This window comes from Homalodisca vitripennis, chromosome 7 (genome assembly GCF_021130785.1).
Source record: "Homalodisca vitripennis isolate AUS2020 chromosome 7, UT_GWSS_2.1, whole genome shotgun sequence".
In the NCBI taxonomy this organism is placed as follows: Eukaryota; Metazoa; Arthropoda; class Insecta; order Hemiptera; family Cicadellidae; genus Homalodisca; species Homalodisca vitripennis.
Window position 1 is genome coordinate 56,518,866 of NC_060213.1, and position 22,596 is coordinate 56,541,461.

At 33.6% G+C, this 22,596-nt stretch overlaps 1 protein-coding gene across 1 annotated transcript; it reads right to left on the reverse strand.

The window, feature by feature from the left end:
• Positions 1-647: 647 nt before the first annotated feature.
• Positions 648-19,524, reverse strand: LOC124365828. Its single transcript, XM_046821877.1, has 3 exons — positions 19,200-19,524; positions 6,811-6,929; positions 648-4,148 (listed from the first exon to the last, which is right to left on the reverse strand). The coding sequence occupies exon 3, from the start codon at positions 4,138-4,140 to the stop codon at positions 2,686-2,688; it is 1,455 nt and encodes a 484-aa protein (XP_046677833.1). The 5' UTR covers positions 4,141-4,148; positions 6,811-6,929; positions 19,200-19,524; the 3' UTR covers positions 648-2,685.
• Positions 19,525-22,596: the final 3,072 nt, after the last annotated feature.

Consider the following 22,596-nt stretch of genomic DNA (forward strand, 5'->3'; position numbering starts at 1 on the left):
TACCAATAAAAAGTTTATTACAGCCAGCTGAATATAAGGAACTAAACAGAAAATCTAGTTAATGTTCAAAGATACAAATATAACACTAACAAATTTTATATGTGTATGAGTAATAATGTGACCATCACAAAACTTACGTACATGATTTTCCATATTTATTTTTATTTACTAAGGAATTGCAATAAAAATGCAATCTAAACAAGAACTAACAAAAGAAATTAGGGGTGAAAATACACCAAAATATATTATACTACAGGAGCTGAGAGCCAATATGAATTGTATAGGCACACAATCTGGTTTTTATCTGAATCGGTAGAGAAATTTCTGTCAAGAAAGAAATCGGTTGTCAGCTACGCTAGTTATGGTGGAAATCAAAAGGTTTATAAAATATGAAATGATAATTTTTTTCTCAGATAGTTTTCTTTTTTTGACACAGTTAAAACCAACCGTCAGATATGTAAATAACTATAAACAGGCTCTTATAGTTACTGGTGACTTTCAGTCTTTATCTAGTTGCCTGACAATGATACAACTACAATATTTATACGTCTGATGGCCAGTTTTAAGTTTATCAACGTAGAAAAAATATAATCTGAAAAAAAATGTGTTTAATACTTTTAACTCTTTTTGTACCCCCCCCCCCCCCCCACTTTGACCTCCACCTAAATTAGAGCGGCTGGCAATCAATTTCTTTAAAAAAAATCGTCTACAGGTTTCAAGAAAAACCAGGTTGTTTGCTTATGCAATGCACATTGTTTCTAGGCTCCCAGATTATAACGGCATTTCAGTAAAGACAAACGAATTCGGTTGGACATAACAATGAAAATTAACATTTTTTACTTCTGCTATGCTCTACAGACAATGTACCATTGCCAGAAAAAATACAGGATAGAAAGACCTATTTTGTTCTTCTAATGAATGAAGGAACATTACTGTGCAATGTGAATAAATGCAATCCAAAACAAAGTGATGGTTACAGTACAAGCTGGTGCTAAGCCACTATAAGGGCAGCTCAACAACAACGTAAAGTAGCCACAAACTGGACTATTTGTAGTGATAAATTATTGTAGTTCATCTCTCACTTCTGCAGAAAACTGAATATTAAAATCTGAGTATAAGTGGTGCGCACACCATTACTAAATAAAAGTTGAAAAGCACATAACTTTGATGAATAGCATCCACAGCCAAAACATGATTGGAAAATGAAAGATTTCTTGATTATTTAACAATGAAATTCTATTGTAGCATAGAAAAAATCGTAACAAATTATCTATTAGAACAGTTGGAAGGCACTGAAATATTAAATCAACAGAAAGTAACCCTTAAACCAAAAGACCCTAAAATCTTATTTCATCACTTGTTTTGTTAGTTGGAAATACTGTCTACTCAAAAGGTATCTGTTTATTGTATTTAAAACTTTATTTTTTCATGTAAAAATAGCTTACTCGTATTTTAACCAGAGACCCTCTTCACCCTTTCACAGCTGATACACAAAATGCCTCATATCGCTAAATGTAAATCAGTATTCTGCTGTCGTTATGTAAAACACTGTAAAATGTCTAAACATGGATTGGCGGCTGAGCAACCACCCAAGAGCCTGGCTCATGAGGTAAGTAAGTTATATGGTAGGGAAAGGACAAAATAGGCTAGTTTATCAACTACTTTTGGGAGCAAGTCTTGCAAGTAATTCAAGTGAGAGCATGATTGGAAACAACGTGGTGCTGTTTCAGATAGCTTTAAAACCTGAAATAACAAGATGGTTCTAGTTTGGGCAAAAAGTAAAGACGCATTTTCCTAAGCCAATAAAAGTGAATAAACTTATTCCAACCTCTGTAACAAGTTCATGGACGGCAACACATTTTTCCTCCTTTACTAAAACATAAACTTGATCAGTTTACATAGCTGCTCTTCCAGAAAAATGTGCTTTATCCATTGATAAATAAATTCAATTTAAAATAATATAAATTAGAGATATTTCCAAAAAGTAACATTTAAATAATCCAGTGCAGTAATATAAATAGAAAGGTTCAGAAATACATTCACAATAATAGTTTACAAATACTGTTTAAAGAAAATGGTGACTATTTTAATAGTCATTAATAAAAATACTTTCAAAGGCAGGGACCTGTATAAAATCTTTAGCTGCTACAATATACTTGCTGAATAGTTTTCACCTTAACAAGGTAATACTTGGTAATAATTGATCTTCAAATGTGTAACATTCCAAAGTAAATGTTGAGTGTAAGTTGACTGCATTAAATTTCAATATAAAACTGCATTAAATGTCAGCATATACACATTTGTGTAATTTCTTAATCTATAGTAGATTAGTAAGAATAACGTGATATCTTATCTGAACCTTGTTAAAAATGTTTCTGATCTAGATTTCTGAGATAAAAACAAATTTTTGGAGATACAGTTGTGGCATTTAAAAATTCCAAAAGTGTCCGTTTCCACTGCTATGCAAGTAGGTATGCATAAAAATTAAATACTGATTTATAAACCTAATACAAATGAATTGTGCACCCAGAAAATAGGTATACGAATTCATTGATAATGTTTTTAAAACACAGCTTTACATCAATCAATTATCCCTCCCAGAATTTTCTTCGTACAAGAGTTGTCAAAATTAAAAAAACAAATAAATAACAACTTGGTTGAGTTCTACTATCAGATCGTTTCACCTTACCAGAAGTTCACAACAACCATGTTTTTATCTTCCTTCAGCATGACTTTAGTACCATAGTTGTTTACCAACAAGAGGATGGCTGTGGTAAAGTAGTATAATGGGATTGAAACGCACCCTTTGTCCTTGTCTCCACCTTCCTGTTCCAGACCAATATAAACTTTAGTTTTATTAATCTTATATACAGCAATAGCACGCCCATTAATTACATTTGTCAAAGGTTGGTTGTATTTCCTCAAACAAAACTGTGCCTCAACTGATTTGGAATGGGGGTTGACAACTGAGATTACACTATCCATTTTAACAATAATATTATCCTGACTGCACCATAAAGATCTATATAATGAGGCTTCACATGGGTAATCATGGGTATATATCAATTCAGACAAAAGATTATACACGTATAACGTGTTGTTCACCCATATGGCGACAAACTTGTCACATAAAATGCTGTAAAATTCTTGGCTCAGGTATGTTCTATAAACATTGCGGATTTGGTGTTTTATGTGGAAAGGGTAGAATGCAAGCATGGTGAGGTTGTAAACATAATGATGTACAATTGTTTGCTCATCAATCTCCTCTCCCAAGTCAAAAAGTATATTTAATGTTTTGTTGTTTTGGCTGAAGGAAGAAATTGTTAAACTGTCACTACAAGGAAAACTTTGTTCCTTCAATTTTTCTCCTGTCTCAACATTCCAAATGTGCACCCTTAGAGGCTTCTCCTCTTTGACAATTCCCACAAGAATGTTACGGACAACCGTACATTCAACACGGACATATTTCCGTTCTTCTACAATTAAATCATACAACTCTTCATCTGTGCCAGCTAATTTTTCAGAAGTCTGGAATAAAAACATGTGCACAACCCGCAAAGATTTTCTTTTCAAATTCAAGCTGTAAACAACTACTAATGTGTCTTGGAGAACCACAATTTTATTACTGCCAATCACTTCAAAAACACCAATTTCCGGGTTGGCACTCAATTGATAAGGGATATCTCCATATACTACCGGAATCCTTCGGACATCCCAGACCACAATCTTCTCTTCTTTGAACTCTAGAATATAATTTTTTTTGTAGAATATACGCTTGAAGACGTAATCAAGGTCCGAATCATTGTAAAATCCTCTACATTCTTGGTAGTTACCCTTGTTCCAGTTATTACGCAGATGGGTCTGCCGCATGTAGCAGAGCCGCCACGTTCCAATCTCACTCAGAGTGGACTCATTGGTCTCCGGAGATACGAAGCGAGGCTTCACCCTGCTTTTACAGCCTGCAAGGTAATCTGCCAGGTCCACCTCACAGTGGGGCTGCCATAGTCGGTCTTGTCCAAAAATCTCCCGCCAACTACGACTAACTGTACAACATCGTGTCAGGTCCCTCACTGACAATCGATGTGCTATCATCTCCACCAACTCCTCTGGTAGTGATTGCATGTCAGCTGGCTGCATCATTTTCAGACCTGAAAACAAATCTTGCATTTAATCCTTTATATTCACATAATATTCTAATCCATATCCTTTTAATCACTATATAATTGATAACTCCTTAGAAGTCATAAAATGGCTTGGTGATTTTTAAACTGCCATTTATACCCTCCAGCCAAAAACACTAGATTTATTTGAAGCACATTGCATATGTTTACAAAGATGATTGTGATTTTTATTCTTCATTTATTTTTTTAGTTTTAAAATAAAGTAGAAATACATTTTTTTTCTGAGAGAAACATTTTTGTGTTCTGAGTCAAAACTGTAAGGAAGTACCCATCATAAGTGTTGGCCATTTACATAATTAAGTTCATAGTTTAGGAAACACGTCATTTGAAAATAAAAATGAATATTGTACTAAATATAGAGCATATTTGATACCCACATTTTAACTAAAGAAAGTTTGTAGTATTTAGATTGGTAAACTGTAAAAGTGAATTAGTTTGTGTGCCCTATTAAACAAAGTAGGCTACTTGAAACATAGTTAAGCCTCCATAATTTACTTGGGTTCTAATCACTTGTACACTGAATATTATATCAATATATTTTTTTTATAAATAAGTAGTTACTATAACAATGGCTTATAAACTGTGCATAAAATTAAAAATGACCAAAAATAAAATTTGCTGTCTGGATCTATTTCCAAAATATACACATCACCCCACAGCTATGCTTATAGGCTTAGGCAAATTTCATTAAGTTGGAAATCAGGCCTATTACTATCCCTATATTCCCATTCATTGTCTACTAGTGCATCAAGTAATATTCTAGGCCTTACCCTACCTGGTGCTGGAGGTTGTTGTTAACCCTCCACTATTACTAACATCATCTAAATCACGATCACTTTCGTCTTCAGAAATATCAAAATCACGATCAATATCATCATTGTCACTATCAAAATCAAACAGTGAATCCTCAATTTTTTCATTGTTCAAATCATTTAAAACACCGTCGCCTCAGCTTGCTGATGACATTTCAGTTGAAAATGAAAACTCACTTTACACGTTGATATGTTTACATCTACATACTCATTATAAACCTCCACATATACATAAACAAATGACTTCACTAGTCCTCAGGACTTTTTTGAACAATTTATTTTTCAAGACGTTTTGGGAGAACTAGTGATGTGTATAGGTAAGTGCAATTATTCATTCATTTAATTACATGAGTTACCTTACAGGGTTGCTGATGTACTATTTAATTACATGAGTTACCTTACAGGGTTGCTGATGTAATATTTAATTACATGAGTTACCTTACAGGGTTGCTGATGTACTATTTAATTACATGAGTTACCTTACAGGGTTGATGATGTACTATTTATAGCCTGTATCAACTTAACACTATATTTAAATGTATTCTTGCATGAAACTGTTCACAAAATTACTACTTGCAAAATGTGGACTGTCAAACCTGAGTTTACACGCAAGAAGTAACTTGGCTTTTTCAATAGTAATAAAAGAATTAAGGAGAAAATCATTACATACTTAATATTGAACATCTACACTTTAAAAACTCTGGTTTGAATTTTTGTTTAGAATAATCTAATAAAATTAAAAATATAATAGGAAATGTTTAAGACTTTCTATAAAATGTGACAAATATTTTTACATAAATTTCATTTTATATTTCATTATGTTTTATTTTATGACAATAATAATAATAATCTAATTTTATGTAATGTCTAGTAAATTAATACTGTCATTTTGTAACAGTTGTCCTATAAGACTATCTAGCATTTTTTAATAAAAGTTTAAAGCATTGAAACAGCTTAAAATAATCAAATAAAAATATATTATTTATTTATATATTATAAAGTATATTTAATTTTAAAATATATACAATTTATATATATATATATATATATATATATATATATATATAAAACTGACAAAAAAACTACAAATAACACCTGTATACAAATGGCTGCTAGCTCCGTACTTACATCTCAGCTGAAAGTACTCCTGTTCAACCACTTTTAAAGATTACATCTACACACACATGGAGAAGACTAAATTGTCTACAAACAGTTACTAAATTGGCATTTGTAAAGTTTCATCAATAAACGTAAAATGGTATTTGTAAATTTTCAACAATAAACGTGAAATACAGCTATAACAAATAAAATGCCAAGAAGCCTGTAACATCCAACTGTCACGTCTGGTAATGGGAGTGCTGATGGCTAAGGGATCTAGACGTCAGATTTTGGATCTGAGTTAGAGATAATGCAGTTTCAAATTCTGTCAGTCACCATAGCACTATTTATCAGTAGGTTTCTATCGACCTTGTATTGTATTGACTCTCTTATTTCGACCTTATTCTGTTAGATGAGATCCTTACATGAGGACAGGAGGATAAGGCTCAAAAAGCGATCACCTTCTCCTTAAAAAAAAACCCATGGAAACCTCTCTGGACGCTGAAGCACTCAAGCAACAAAACCATACAACCCGGAGAGGGCTTCACACCCTAAAAGAGTTAATCAAGTTGACTAACCATTTATATGATTTGTGATTATTTTTTATCCATTATGTGACTATAGGACAGTATAATTTATTTTATTGATGTCATTTCAAAATTTTGTATATATATTCATAAGCACACATGCACATAATATATATACCCAAACCAGCTCACCCTTCTCAATATGAGTTGACTTTCTGTTGCCAGTGTACTCTGCAGTGTCTCAAACAAAAAGGGTGCTTTGAATTAAATCAGAATTTTGCTCTGCACTGTCATCTGGTGTCAATCCTCTCCTAAATACAAATACACAAAACATTAGTATGCATATTTCAGGTAGGCAACGCTAATGATTATTTATCTTTGACAAAGTACATGCAGTTGTCACTTCACTCTTTTGAGTAATGTATATACCTATTTAGCATATTATATAGGTTTTTTTATTTATTACAAAACAAAACATGTAAACCATGTTGACTTGCCATATGCTTCTTCACAATACAAAACAAAGAGCACTACACTAGTAAGAAAGATGTCACTTATTTTAAGATACGTTTTTAAAACTTTGACTGTTAACAAACTTGAAAAGAAATACAATATTTTTAAATAGTTACGTACGTTGAGTTTAACGCTATTATAGTCATACTCCAAAGTATAAGTGAGACACCATAAGGCTCTAACCTTGGACCATTTCTATTCATGTTATAAAAATATATATACTAAATTATGAAAATACTTTAAATTTTATCAGATTCTGTTTATATGCAGATGAATCCAATTTGCATTTGTCTAAGAAATACCGGAAAGAAAAAGAAACTATCTCTTCAACTGAGTTGATCAACTCACAATTGCTTTCAAAATTAAAGAAATTTAGGTTTAGTTAAAGGAAAACAACATGTATCTTAGAATAAATAAAATTCAAAAACTGACAGTGCAGATGATGTAACATTTTTTAGAATAAAAATTGACTGCAACTTAAATCATGCAACTATTAAAATTTTGTTCTGAATAAAATAAATTTTGAATTATATACAACTAGAAAAAGAGCTCCTCCATGTAATACAGAAGTTATTAAACAAATGTATTATGATTATATTAATTCATATACTGACTATTAGGCTACGTAATTTGTGAGTTCTTTTAATTTACTTTATCCAATTAACTTTATTTACTGATTTTTCAAATGGAAAAGAGTTAGAAAATATAAAGAAAAGCAACAGATAACAAAGTACAAAAAAGTCTAAAATTAGTTAAATCCTCAAAAAAAAAGAACTAAAAATTGAAAAGACAATGAGAGAAATTATTGTAAGCCTGGCCGTTTTGGCTTTTTTTTATTATTAATGAAAAGAAATGTAAATAAACTTATCTTCTATTACTCATGCGAAGCTAAAACAATATATCTCAGGCTTAAGTACATTAAACATTACTATACTAATATAGACCTTTAATTTGATGTACTACTCAACCTATGCTCTAATTTAAGATTTTCTTCCGACTCTTAACAGGCCATCCCCCTGACAAGACAAAAAAATAGTAGTTACTTAAAAAAGTAGATTTATAAGTGCAGCAATGATGTACCAAGTTTTATTGCTTTGCATTTAATTGTTTGGGAATTATAAAGCCCTTGTGGGACATTTGTTACACCCTGTATATGTGTATATACACAATTTAAAAATTTCAAGTAAAAAAGAATGCCAATAATTTGGGCACTTTATCTTCCATAGTTTTTTAGCTACATTATTTAAAAAATACAGTACTACGGTATAAGTAGGTAATTAGGCTACATATATAAGTATTATAAAAAAATAAAAGGTTAACAAGTGCTCACGTGATCTGAGCTTGAATTTAGGTACTATCCCGAGGTTTTTCATTTTCCAGAAATGCAAAGTGACATCAAAGGTCTGAAAGGTCCATCATCCAATGTGATGTGATATCGGAAAATTTGGACAATTGTGAGCCCTATATTTAACTTTAGTACCACCAGTTACATATTTATAACACAATCTAAACCTACTTTTATAGCCTAACAATAAATAGTAGATAGGGACAGAGTGGACTTCATGCCGATATTGCTTCCCTTTGGGAGACGGAAAAAGATAACTGATCGTTATAATAACGTATAATTTTCAAAGTACGTAAAATAAAGACTGTTCTTTCTAATAATGTAGTTTATTTCAGTCTGTCGCTTTGTAGATTTTTAAAAGCTTATCACTCAAGAACTAAAAGGCAGAAAAATGTAGAATTTTACATTTTAACTACCCTCGGTAAGTATAATTTCAAAACAGAAATATTTTTTAAATCTGAGACGACAAGATACCAAATTATTTGTCCATTGGTTGGTTTTAAATGGAATAATCTCTAGTAAAGATAAAATAAAGGATCCTGAAAATTAAGTAGCTTATGTAGTACATGGCTTTAACTCTTGAAAACAATAAACTAACTTTAACCTATATTTTGGCATAGAAACAAATTTATAACACATCAACAAAACCTTCCATTTACCAATAAAGAAACAAAATTGACTACCACTCAGTCCATCTTATTTGTACAATTATTATTTTAACTGGTCACTTTTTTAATACTTCCAAGATTTTACACAAATAAAAAAAATAATTTACATAAGAACTGTATACTATTTACAAATATGCATCTCGTTATTAAATTATTATTTTTAGCTATTACGTTATTGGTCAGACGTTTCTACATTAGACAGTCCAAAATAAAGACGTTGTGCTTTGGGCTGCTGTATAGTAAACGTCACACACACGAGTGATTGATAATATCGAATCATCAATATTTGTGAGTAAAGAATCCTTGCTTACAACTACTTATACCAAATTACTTTATATTTTACATACATTGCATTTCAATTTACAGTACAAAAAGTAATAATTTTATGGTGAATAAAATATAATTTAGGATATGTATTTATAAAAATATAACAAACAAAACAGGATAACAGGATTTACTTACTTTATACTATTTTGAAGGATAAACATTTCTGACACAAATAAAACATGTGCATAACCACTGCACTTGCAGCCATTACAGATCTGCAGTATTAGTGTTAGTAACAATAAATAACTATATCTGGAAGATCTTCAGTGATAGAAGTAATGTAAAAATAATAGACACATCTTTTCGAGCGGAATATGTATACAAAGCATGGTATGCATCTATCAAAACAGGAAAAAAAAGCCTTAGGAAAGATTATTGCAGATGAAGTGAGAGATATAAAACCTAATCGTATATCATCAAATAGCTCAGTCAAACAGCTACTGAACACCAGCACCTGCATGATAATGTATCTGCTTCGAGTAAGGCTACCACCGCACTGATCACGATGCTGTCCGTGGATGTTACTGTGTTGACTGAAAGGGATACACCAGCTGACACTCCTACAGCACTAATGGAAATTACCATGTCGCCGAACACGAGTTCTGTTATGCTGACCAATGGGAATGTATTGACTGAGACACCTAAAGTACAGATGCATACTATCAAATCGCTGACTGGGGATGCTGCTGTGCTGACTGATGGTGATATACTCGTATCAACTGGCACCCCTACCATACCAATGAATATTACCATGTCACCAAAAGCAGGTTCTGCTGTGTGGACTGATGGGAACATATCAACTGAGACCCCTACAGTACAGATACATACTGCCAAATCACTGATTGGAGATCCTGCTGTGCTGACCGATAAGGATATATACCAACTGAGACCCCTACAGTACAGATACATACTGCCAAATCACTGATTGGAGATCCTGCTGTGCTGACTGATAGGGATATACCAACTGAGACCCCTACAGTACAGATACATACTGCCAAATCACTGATTGGAGATCCTGCTGTGCTGACCGATAGGGATATACCAACTGAGACCCCTACAGTACAGATACATACTGCCAAATCACTGATTGGAGATCCTGCTGTGCTGACTGATAGGGATATACCAACTGAGACCCCTACAGTACAGATACATACTGCCAAATCACTGATTGGAGATCCTGCTGTGCTGACCGATAGGTGTAAAACCTGCCTGCTGTTAAACACTTTTTACGCAAAATTGTAGCGGCCAAGATATTTTGTAGCAAAGTTAATACTAATTAGATCGTCACGAAGCTTTGAAAGGAAATTATCGAATTTTATTTGTGTGAAATACTTTTTTTTTACATATTTTTAATGTTTTATATGAAAATGCTACTTCAAAATAATTTTCCATGGTAGAAAGGAAACAATCAAACTTACTATTGACACCATCATCCAAGAAAACGTCTATCCATTGTTAATTTGTTAGACACATTTTAAAGACTTTAATGTTCTCATTGCGAAAACACCTCTTAATTCTGAACTTAAGGAGCTCCACAAATGAAGGCCCCTCCAATGAAATTTTTGAAACCTGAGCATGATGATTGAATGTCAGAAACAAATACTTCAGTTTTTAAGATTGATGGACTGATGTTACAAAATACATTGTGATATCGGACTCTGAGCCATTAAACTTTCTGGTATGACAACAGTGCTGTGCAACTCAAATGATGACATTAAATTAGACAATTTGTTCTTGAATTAGTATCACAAACAGACATATCAATATTAAAGTCTCCAACGACAATAGTTCTCTGGTTTGGTTTCGCAAACCAGAGAACTCCAGACATTAATTAAAATATTCAATAAATATATCCATACTATCTACTAGAGTTACGTGAAGGTCAGTAGACGGCAAGTAGAAAATATGCAATACCTTCCAAATTATAACTAATAGTTGACATTTCACATAATATGTCCTCAGAACAACATTTTCCTACATGAATAGTCTGGAAGGCTAAGCCATCTTCAATTAAAATACATACACCTCCTTAATTTCAAAAACAAAATTAAATTAAAATTATTAAAATTATTTATATAAAAAGTTACTTTTAACATCAATTTATCTTTTAAAAAACTAAAAAAGATGATGTGGTTAGGCACTACCAACATCATTCAATCACTAGCATTCTTTGTTTTGTAAACACAATAATTGTTTGAACCTCATTGAAATAATGATTTGCTTTTTATTAGTTCCTTCAATAAAAATCATTAACAAATTGTTTAAGTTGGTTATACTTAACCTTTTAACGAATGTTTGTTATTTCTAAATAAAATCAGACTATATCAACCTCAAAAAATATCCAGTACTAGTTACAGATGCCTTGTACATAGAAGTGTACAACGTTCATTTTATTTGTATTTGTGTCAGCCATGGTGCATCAGCACTGCTGTCATAACAACAAGCATGGCCGTTTGTTGGATACTACTCTCGCATCAAAAAGTATAGATAACCTAGTGTAAACGTTAACCACAAACTAGTTCAGCAAAAATTACGGGAGTTAAATTAAAATTTAGCTTGTTTATTTTTGTGCCTATACATAAATTTAATTTAAGTTTTTATGTTGGTAAAAACAAAAAATGAAACCTCTTTTGGTGATTTTCAACCAAATTACAATTTTGAACATTCATAACCAGGAAAACTTGTAATCCTATTAAGACCAAAGTTTTATACAAGATATGTACAAGAGTACTAACTTAAGAGTATACAATTTTGGAATCATATAGATAAAAGCTGTTGTCGAACCAGTTGCTTGTAAATCATTTTAGCTTTCATTCTCAACCAAGTTCGGTTTAAATAAACTCAGCATTGGTCACATTATTGAGCTTATAGTAATTATTTTTGTTTTAATGGCAATTTATTTTTGTAAACACAATTTAAAACAAAGTATTAACACTACTTTAACTTATTTCAACAGATTTTGTTAATTTGCCGTGGCTGGCGCCTGCTCATTGGAATGCAAGAGCCATCAGACTGTTGAAGGCGCTGTGCTGCAACGATCATGCGTGGTCCACTCGCACTCTTAAGTGCAAGAAGGTGCCGTAATAAATTTAATATTGTTTTAATATATTAGATCATTTCCCATCAGCTTTTCTCATGTAATCGCTGGGCCTCTAATGGCAGGTTTAACAATGAATAAGTTAACTTTCAAATATAGCAGTTTAGTAAAGCGCCAAACCAGTACTTCTTTTTCATTCTTACTGACACAAAATTTGGTTTTGTAAATAATTTGCATTATACACAGAAATAAACAAGCTTAAATTTAATTTAGCTCCCATAGGCAAGCGTCTTCCACCAATTGGACAGTTGGTCGATCGGCGGCCCCGCACAGTCTAATATTTTAAATATGAAATTAAATGAGATAAGTAAATGTATGATCTTATAGTATCATTGAAAACAATATTTTTAACGCTGTAAACTAATTTTCAAAATGCAATAATTTTTTTGTACAGTTACTTCTTTCTCGCTTTCAACGCAATTTTGTGAGAGCTTTTCTTAACAGTGTCACATTTTCTTGGCTCATTTTTCAAAACACAACAAATGCGATCACAGCCTTTTAACCTGGATCTCGTCCTAAATATTAGATCTGACCTTCGCTGAGAAGTTGGATAATGTGGGACGTGATCTGAAGTCGGAAAAATACCGATCAGAAAAGCTCCTGGCGTGGGCTTCACCTCACACTTCTGGCGAAACGAGAAACACATCCCTCGAGATAATACCCGAATTCAAGCTCAGATTATGTGAGCGCTTGTTAAGGTTATCTTTAAATTTTTATATTTATAATACATACGTATGTATAGCCTATAACAAGTATTAGATGAGAACTTCTTAGTACTCAATAATTGTGTTGTATAGTCAAATTTAAAGTAACCCGTTTATAAATTAACTAGTTTATTAATCTATGTTACATTTCTAGTGAGAATGTTTGTACAATAACGTGCTACACGGTAACAGGTCACACTAGCGTAATAACTCAACACGTTATTTTGTAATAGGTATTGACAAATAACAGTATATTCTGTGCAGGCGCCCCCGAAGCCCGCACTGATGGCCAGGGGCATTTCGGTTTAGCCTTTCTACATGATCTGAGCTTGAATTTAAGTACAGTCTTGAGGATGTTTTTCTTTTTTTTGCTAGCGCAATGTGGAAGGCACCACCGTAGCCAGCACTAACGGCCAGGGGAGTTTCTTATAATTTCTTTATTATTTAGGCCTTCCTACCTTATAGGCTATATCTATTGTACTAGCAGTGTGAAACTGCCCATAGATACCATCCATAAAGAGCTAATCCACAAACACGAATCCTAACCAGGTTCATGAACTACTCCTGACCTAGTTTCTGAATTACCGCTAACCTAGTTCCTGTACCAGTTTAATTAACAAATATAAATTTTATAATTTGAAAACAAAAAGGACAAATACAAAAAAAATTATAGAATCTACTTAACAGGCATTCTAAAACTAAAAATACCGGTTTTCATGAACAAAGTGTACTTAATTTCACAGGCCAAATGCAGAAAAAAAACATATCTATAACTGACCATACCTCAAAAACTGATGTGAAGATTTCAATAAAACTTTCTATACAGATTCATTACATGGTCTACTATAGTAAAATATAAGCCTCATTCTTAGGCCACGCCTATTTTCAGAGATTTATCGATTTTACATGTCAAGTATTGAAAAACATAATCTATGGATGGCCGTACCTCAAAAACATATGAGCCAATTTTGATCAAATTTTATATACACATTCAAATACATGGTCTATTATACTACAATATAACCCTCATTTTTAGGCCACGCCTAATTTCAGAGATTTATCGATTTTACATGTCAAATACTAAAAACGAAATCTATGGATGGCTGTACCTCAAACGTACGAGCCGATTTTGATAAAACTTTCTATACCCATTCATTACATGATCTATTATACTACAATATATGCCTTATTCTTAGGCCACATCTATTTTCAGAGATTTATCGATTTTAAGAGGTGTGTCCAAAAAGTATCCGACCTTGACGTCTGGCATGAACTAGTGTTACTCGGCGGCAACGGCAATCTGGTCACCTTCAAAGTACTCCCCTCCACAAGCCACTACCTTATTCCAATGCTCCTCCCACTTCCGGAAACAATCCTTAAATTCATTTTGCGGAATGGCTAACAGGTCCTTCGTCGCATTTTGCTTTATTTGTTCAACATCGTCAAATCTTTTTCCTTTCAAAGGAATTTTTAATTTCGGAAATAGCCAGAAGTCACAAGGAGCTATGTTAGGACTGTAGGGAGCCTATCGTAGTTGGTTGATGTTGTGTTTGACCAAAAAACGCTGAATAAGATTTTAAGAATGAGCTGGAGCGTTGTGCAGGGCAGGATCCAGTCGCGGCTTGTCCACAGTTCAGGTCGTTTCCTTCGCACTGCATCTCGTAGCCGCCTTAGGACCTCAAGATAATACCCCTTATTCACTATCTGGCCTCTTGGAGCATATATTCATGATGAACAACGCCGTCCTGATAAAAAAAAACTGTCAGCATTGTTGTGACATTGCTTCGACTTTGTCTTGCTTTTTTTGGCCGTTGCTCTTCGCGAGTTTTCCACTGTGAAGATTGAGCCTTTGTTTTAGGGTCGTAGCCATAAACCCATGACTCATCACCAGTAATAACTTTTTTAAATAGCCCTGGGACACATTTTATCAAATCCAGATTTTTCTGTGCGATTTCAAGTCGACAGTTCTTTTGGTCTTCTGTCAGCAGCTGAGGAACAAATTTTGCCGAAACACGGTTTATTTTTAAATCTTCGTGTAAAATGTTACAAACTGGCGATTTTGGTATTCCTAAATCTTCTTCCAGCTCTCGCACAGTCAATCGACGGTTTTCATTAATTGCTGCACGAACACGTTCAACATTTTCAGCGTTTCTGGCCGTTGAAGGCCTGCCAGATCGGTCATCACTCTCCACATATATGCGGCCATTTTTAAACCGCCTAAACCACTCTTTTATTTGTGTACCGCCCATAGACATGTCACCATAAACTTTCCGTATCATATTAATCATCTCTGATGCTGAATGGCCAAATTTTTGGAAAAATTTAATGCAAATGAACTGCTCAACACGTTTATTCATATTGAAATGCGACGCACACACACGGCAGTACTGTACAGAACAGAGCGCTGTGACTCACTGAGTGAATGGATCGTATTCAATGCCTAATATGTGAAGGAGCAGGCTCGCCCCTCCCCTCCAATAACCGGTTCTAGCCGGTCAGTTACGCTGCGACCGCCTACTGGTCGGCAATCGGATAGTTTTTGGACAGACCTCGTACATGTCAAATACTAAAAACATGATCTATGGATGGCCGTACCTCAAAAACGTACAAGCCGATTTTGATAAAACTTTCTATACACATTCATTACAAGGTCTACCATACTACAATACAAGCCTCATTTTTAGGCCACGCCTATTTTCGATTTTATATGTCAGATACTAGAAAAACATATGGATGGCTGTACCTCAAAAACATACAAGCTGATTTTAATTAAACTTTATATACACATTCAATACATGGTTTACTATACTACAATACAGCCCTCATTCTTTATTTGGAGATATATAAATTTTACACGTCAAATAGTGAGCCATACATCACATGTACATAATGGACAGTAGCTGTGTTTTTCATTCCTACTGGTATTCTTGATAATATATACCTGCAACTTTATATATGTAGGCACTCTGTTGTTCATTTGGCATTTACCTAGGAGGCATGTGTGTAGTGGTAAATAAATTTAATTATTGAAATGAGAATATCATAATTACTTTCTTCAAAGTGACATTGTAAAACATAGAAAACTTCGTCGTACGATCAAGAACCTTTAATGAATGTTTACCATTACACGGACGGCAACAAATTTACCTCCCATTATCTTTAGGATTTGAATTTTTACCCACCTTCTACAATATTTGACTCTTGGTTCAAGGAGTATCCATTACATGTTGGCGCTTACTGTTAAATCCAACAAAAACAATCTATATGGAATTTTGTACCAACCAATGATGCAGAAATAAAATTAATCCTCATATAGAAATAGATGAAGTGGCTAAAGTTAAAGAAGAAGAAGTAAAGTTTTTGGCTTTAACGTTAGACAGTTCGCTGACATGGAATAAACATTCAGAAAAAATAGTTTCAAAAATTAACTCTAGTTTATATGCTCTTCGCAGAATGTCAAAATTATGCTCACAAGAAATTCTAAAAATGATTTATTTTTCACATATCCATTCACATATTATATTTGGTATCTCATTATATGGATCCACATCAATAAAAAATTTAAACTCAATTTTAGTGATACAAAAAAAAGCAATTCGTGTCATTTTAAAACTTAAATGGAATGAAAGTGTGAAGGATCACTTTCCTCAACTGGGTATGATGACGGTTTACAGTGCATATATATATATGAAACTATAATGTCAGTGATGAACCGTACTCATAGCTTAGGCAAGAGTGGTGAGACCCATAATTATAATACAAGAAATAGAAATAATATGGCAATAGCTCAACATAACTTACACTTTTTCTGTAAAAAACCAATATACATAGGAGCTAAATTTTTTAATTTGCTGCAAAGCAATATAAAATTAATAGATAATAATAAATTATTTTAAAATAAACTTAAAAGCTATCTGACTGAAATGCCGTTGTACTCCTTTTCTGAATTTTATACAATTCACAATAGTTTTTACAATCATTAAAATTACATTGTATTATATTTAGTTAGATACTAATGTAAATCATATTTAGTAAACTTAACCATTTACTTTCTTAATCATGTGACGCCATTCATGTACACCATGTGTAACAATCGAATAAAGATTTTTCTGATTCTGATTCTGATACTTGACACTTTACGTCACAGATGATTTCATGCAATCAATGAGCAGCTATTTCATGTTGGCATTAACTTAAGAAAGTAGGTGCGGCCAAGAATGAGACTTATATTGTAGTATGGTAGACTGTGTCTCAAATGTTTATATAAAGGGTACTTTGGGATTATACCGACCACACCAGTATGAAGAACACAAAAATATAAATTTATAGAAACAAACATGATAGAACGAAAAAACAACTCTTTAGTTACAAAATTACAAACTTACAACGATTATCAATTGTTAATGGGGTCAGATTCCGTTAAATGCCCCCAACGCTTAAACTTTTTTCAATGAACTTAGAACGTTATAAATCGATGTAAGTTAGTTGAGTAACAGAACTAACATTCCATCAATCAACAAGCATTTCCAGGTATTGTGATCGGTATTGTTGTCGCTGTTATCTTATCTTTCTCGAGAATCCCGATTACGGCAGGCTGCGCGGCATCACATGATTATTTAAGTTTTTTGCATGGTACATAATTGCCTTTCCATTACAATTCAATTTATATTTCTGATCAGCCCCTCTAGAATTTGATATTTTACTGATAGGTACTATCTCGAGGGATATTTTTCTTTCGTTGACATCAACGCGGGGCAGCACCGAACCTGCCGAGGCCCGCGCTGATGGCCAGAGGCACTCGCATTTTGGGTGGCGGAGTGATCAAGAATAAAAACAAGTTTTGTGTGTTTTTTACAATAAAGAGTTTAGTTTTTGTTTGGTAATGTTTGTATTTGTTGAATTTTTGTGTTTGTAGAAATGTTGACACGGAAGCGACACACCAGCTGAACGCACGGCGAGACTATGCAATCACGTTATCTACTAGACCGCTCGACTTTGACCTCTGTCTGGGGATGGGGAGGGGTTTGCGATAAGACAATTCCTGTTTTATATTGACGAAATATAGTTCTACGCTAATCTAGTAATCAGTAGAAGCAAAATGTCAAATAACGACTCATGTCTGGGTGTGGTCGGTATAATCCCAAAGTACCATATAAAGTTTTATCAAAATCGGTTTGTACGTTTTTGAGGTACGGCCATCCATATATTACATTTTTCAGTATTTTACATGTAAAATCAATATATCTCCAAAAATATGCGCAGCCTAAGAATGGGGATTGTATTGTAGTATAGTAGGCCATGTAATGCATGTGTATAGACGATTTTATCTAAATCGGCTCGTACATTTTTGTGGTACGGACATCCATAGATTGGTCTTGTCAGCACATAACCTGTTAAACCGGTATGGCTCCAAAAATAGGCGTAGTCTAAGAGTGAGGGTTATATTGTAGGATAGTTGAACATGTGATGAATGTGCACAGAAAGTGTTATCAAAATCGGCTCGTACGTTTTTGAGGTAAGAGACCATCTAAAGGGTTTATCAGAACCTGTCTTGTTAAATGAGTATAGTCCTGAAAATGGCCACTATAAATGGCGATTATTATCATAAAAGTGATCTTTGTTCATTTAAAATCTGTATTTGTAGTATTTATCTTCACTTTATGAAATTAATATATATTTCGTATAGCCTAGGTTAAGTTGATGAACTAGGTTGGAGTTGAGTTAGGAACTAGGTCCAAGTACTCATTCTTCCTATGGATGGAATCTATGGCCAGTGTCAAATCAGCTATTGAACTAACACCCTATAGATTTATTTTCTTATTTAAAGTTGAAATTTGGACAATATTGTGAAATGGCTAAAATAAATAATTACTAACATTTTAAATAAATAACACAATCTGAAAACAAAATTAACTCCATATACTTACCCACATCAACAGATTAATACTATAATACAAGCCTATTCTGAATGCCTCAACATCGTAACAAATAACCAAACTAAAGAAAATGTATTACTCAAGAACCCCAACATTCACCATATAAAATTAAGAAACAGAATCACAAAAACCGAAGAAAACAACAATATTGTATTTAATACTTTAGGCCTGTCAATGTTTTTAATACATTTGTTTACTGATTATAACTCATTTTAGAAATTAATACGTTACTGATAGTGATAAAGAATCACAAATGACCAAAGCGTATAAAGGAAACCTAGTGACTAATACCAAAACAAACAAAAATGTTAGTTTATTTGAGTGAGCTTAGTACATAGTTGTGGCGTGTATTCTTTAGTCTATGACAACGAGTGCCTACATTAGTTTTGTCTTAGTTGTTGTTATTACAAAACCAAAATTTCTCTAGATGTCAATTAACCTCATTATCTAATGTGAAAACCCTCCTAATAGCATAGTCCTAGATAATCTATTGCGAAATTGTTTTTAAAATAACTTCTTAATCATCTAATTGTTTACAGCACCAATAATTAGCTCAGAAACCATGTTATTACAGTTCCAGTTTTTTTTTTTTTTTTTCATTCCAACGGCAAAACCATTAAGTATACAAACAATAAATAACAAACTATAAACTACGAATTAATATATTACATGGTTAACACTCAATGAGATAAAAAATAATATACCGTAAATTTAATTTAAATCTGTATTCAGAAGCATATTGGAACACAACCCGTTTCCTCTTCGAATTGTTAAAGCACTTCCTTGAAGTGATCAATGGTATGGCAGAAACTGTTTCGTAGCCTCATCATTCTCGCAAGTAGGCAATAGAAGTCATTACTACGTAAGTAGTGACATCTGCCAAACAGTTCTAGGGACCGAGTCCTTGATGTAATACGGAAATCAACTTGGGAAAGTAGCATTGGACAGTCGAGTAAGCCGTTCATCAATTTGGCATGAAATAAGATAAAGGCAACTTTACGCCTGACTTGAAGATCCGAAAGGAGAAGCTCGGTCTGAAATTCATCAAGTGACGCATCTCTAAAACGCAGTCCCTGACGTATCCTCGCCAATCTTAAAGACTTCCTCTGGATAGCTTCAAGCATATTAATCAGACCAAGCTGGTATGGGAACCAAACAGGACTAGCATATTCCAGGAGCTGACATACAAAGGATGAATAGAATGTTTTTAAAACAGGACTCGATCATGCCCCTAGTTGACCTTGCGATTAATCCTAACATTCTATGAGCAAAAATCATAACCATGCTCATTGAAGGAGAGATCAGCAAAAAAGGTAATAACCAAATCCTTTATGGTTGAGACCCTATTTAGTGGTTGACATTGTTAAGGCCAGACTGCAGCCGGACAAAGTTCTCTTGATTTGAGATTGTTGTAAAAATCATAAGGTCATTGGCGAGGAGTAAAGCTTCCACTGGCAAGATGGAAGGTATGTCATTGTTGAAAACAATAAATAAGAATGGGCTCAATAAGGAACCTTAAAGAATGCACGATATTTTATGGGACTTATTGGATGGCGATCCTGACAATTTCATTCTTAGGCACCGGCCCTGCAGGTAGTCAATGAGCCAGAAAGTAGTGGGTTTTGGATCTCAAAAGCCTCCAGTTTACATATAAGAGTGGAGTGGTCTACTATGTCGAAGACATTGGCAAAGTCAACAAAGATTGCATTCAGCTGTTTCCTGCCTTGAAGGCTGATAGTATACTTTCAAATAACAGCAAGTTTAATGTTGATCTTGAGGAGGTAAAGTCTAGACGTCAAGTCTACGCAAGATTGGGCTATACACAAACGCCTTAGGAATCGTACGCGGCAAATAGTACAACTTATGAAAATTTATACAAAAAGTAGCTTTTAAATTAGACTTATTTTTAATGAGTAACCATAGATTTATTTGTATGAACTAAGATAACATTGATTATGATTTCGCATTTAAGTTACATGATGTGATTAACCTAAAAATGTTTATATTAGTACAACTGAAGAGTTGTATGTATTTTTATTAAAAAATATCAAGGACAAATTTACAAATGTACATAAAATGTTAAACATTGACATTGAAGCTCAATCAATAATAGGTTACTTAAAGCAGACACTTCAGAGTTGAAAACTCGTAATTGTTTTTAAGCCAACTAACGGAAATTGAACTCCATTCTTCTGTCCTTAAAAGCAATGTATTTACACTTCGTCAAAAAGACTTTCCTTTGATTTTACTTCTGCCAGCAATTCACATTCAATGGATACGAGATCTACGTGAGAGAGTCTCTGTTGACCAGTGGAATTTCTCGAGTAAGTCTTTATCCTTTTCAGCGCAAAAAACATCCACCTGATGAAGCAGTGCTTCATTAGCTTCATCCTACCACACGCCACTGAAAAAAGAACAGAACAAAGTTTTAAACGTACTCAAATACTCATGGACAGTATTGATTCTAATACTGAGCGTTCGCCATTATATTTGTTTGTCTACAATTAAAAGCAAAAGGAAAATAACTATTCCTCAGCCAATGCAGCTACATTGATTAATGAAGGAAAACGGCTCACTTTGCATTCAAGTTACCTCTCTATGTGTTAAACATGCCTAAGCAGACTGATATAGCTCAGGTGCAGCTTTGAGAAACCAAAGTGAACGTGTGGAATTAAAGCACCATTATTCACAATAAAAGTTTTAACACACGTCTCAAGTAGTTCTACTTATGGCATCAAGTTAAAGTTATATATTTGAGAGTGAACATGTGTATCCAGTTCCTACATGACTTGAAGGCAGAGTGGTTTTCGAGCTTATTGATCAGTATTGATGACTGTAACCTTTTGAAAGAATATAGAATAATATATTCCTGGTACCCTTTGGGATGTTGTGAGCGATTTGTCAATTTTATGGAAAGATTATATCAAAAATTTAAACACGCTGTTAGGTATTGCCCTTCATGGCTGTGGGAAAGTCTCTCCACATTTACAAACTACTCAGCCAACTGCGTTAACTATTCTTTGTTGGAGAGGCTTCTAACGATTCTCATGAGTCTTGTGGATTTTGTAGCTTAGGTTGAGAATACTGCACAATACGCTGTGGAATTTTTGCATACATTCGATTCGACAGGGGTACGACCGTATGTCCTTTACCTCAAGGTTGGTGCTCCAATCGTGCTGAGTCTAAAGGCAACCCCTGTAATTCATGTTAATATAATGTTACCAGACTACAATGAAGACTCTTAAGAAGCGCGTTATCTTAGCCACAATTTTCCTATAGCTGTTTTTATGCTATGGATTCCTCTCATTCATTCCAACAATCTAAACTTTAACTGTGAACGTATGCAGTTGTAGTTTTTGTTATGTTTATATTCAATGGGTTTCAAATA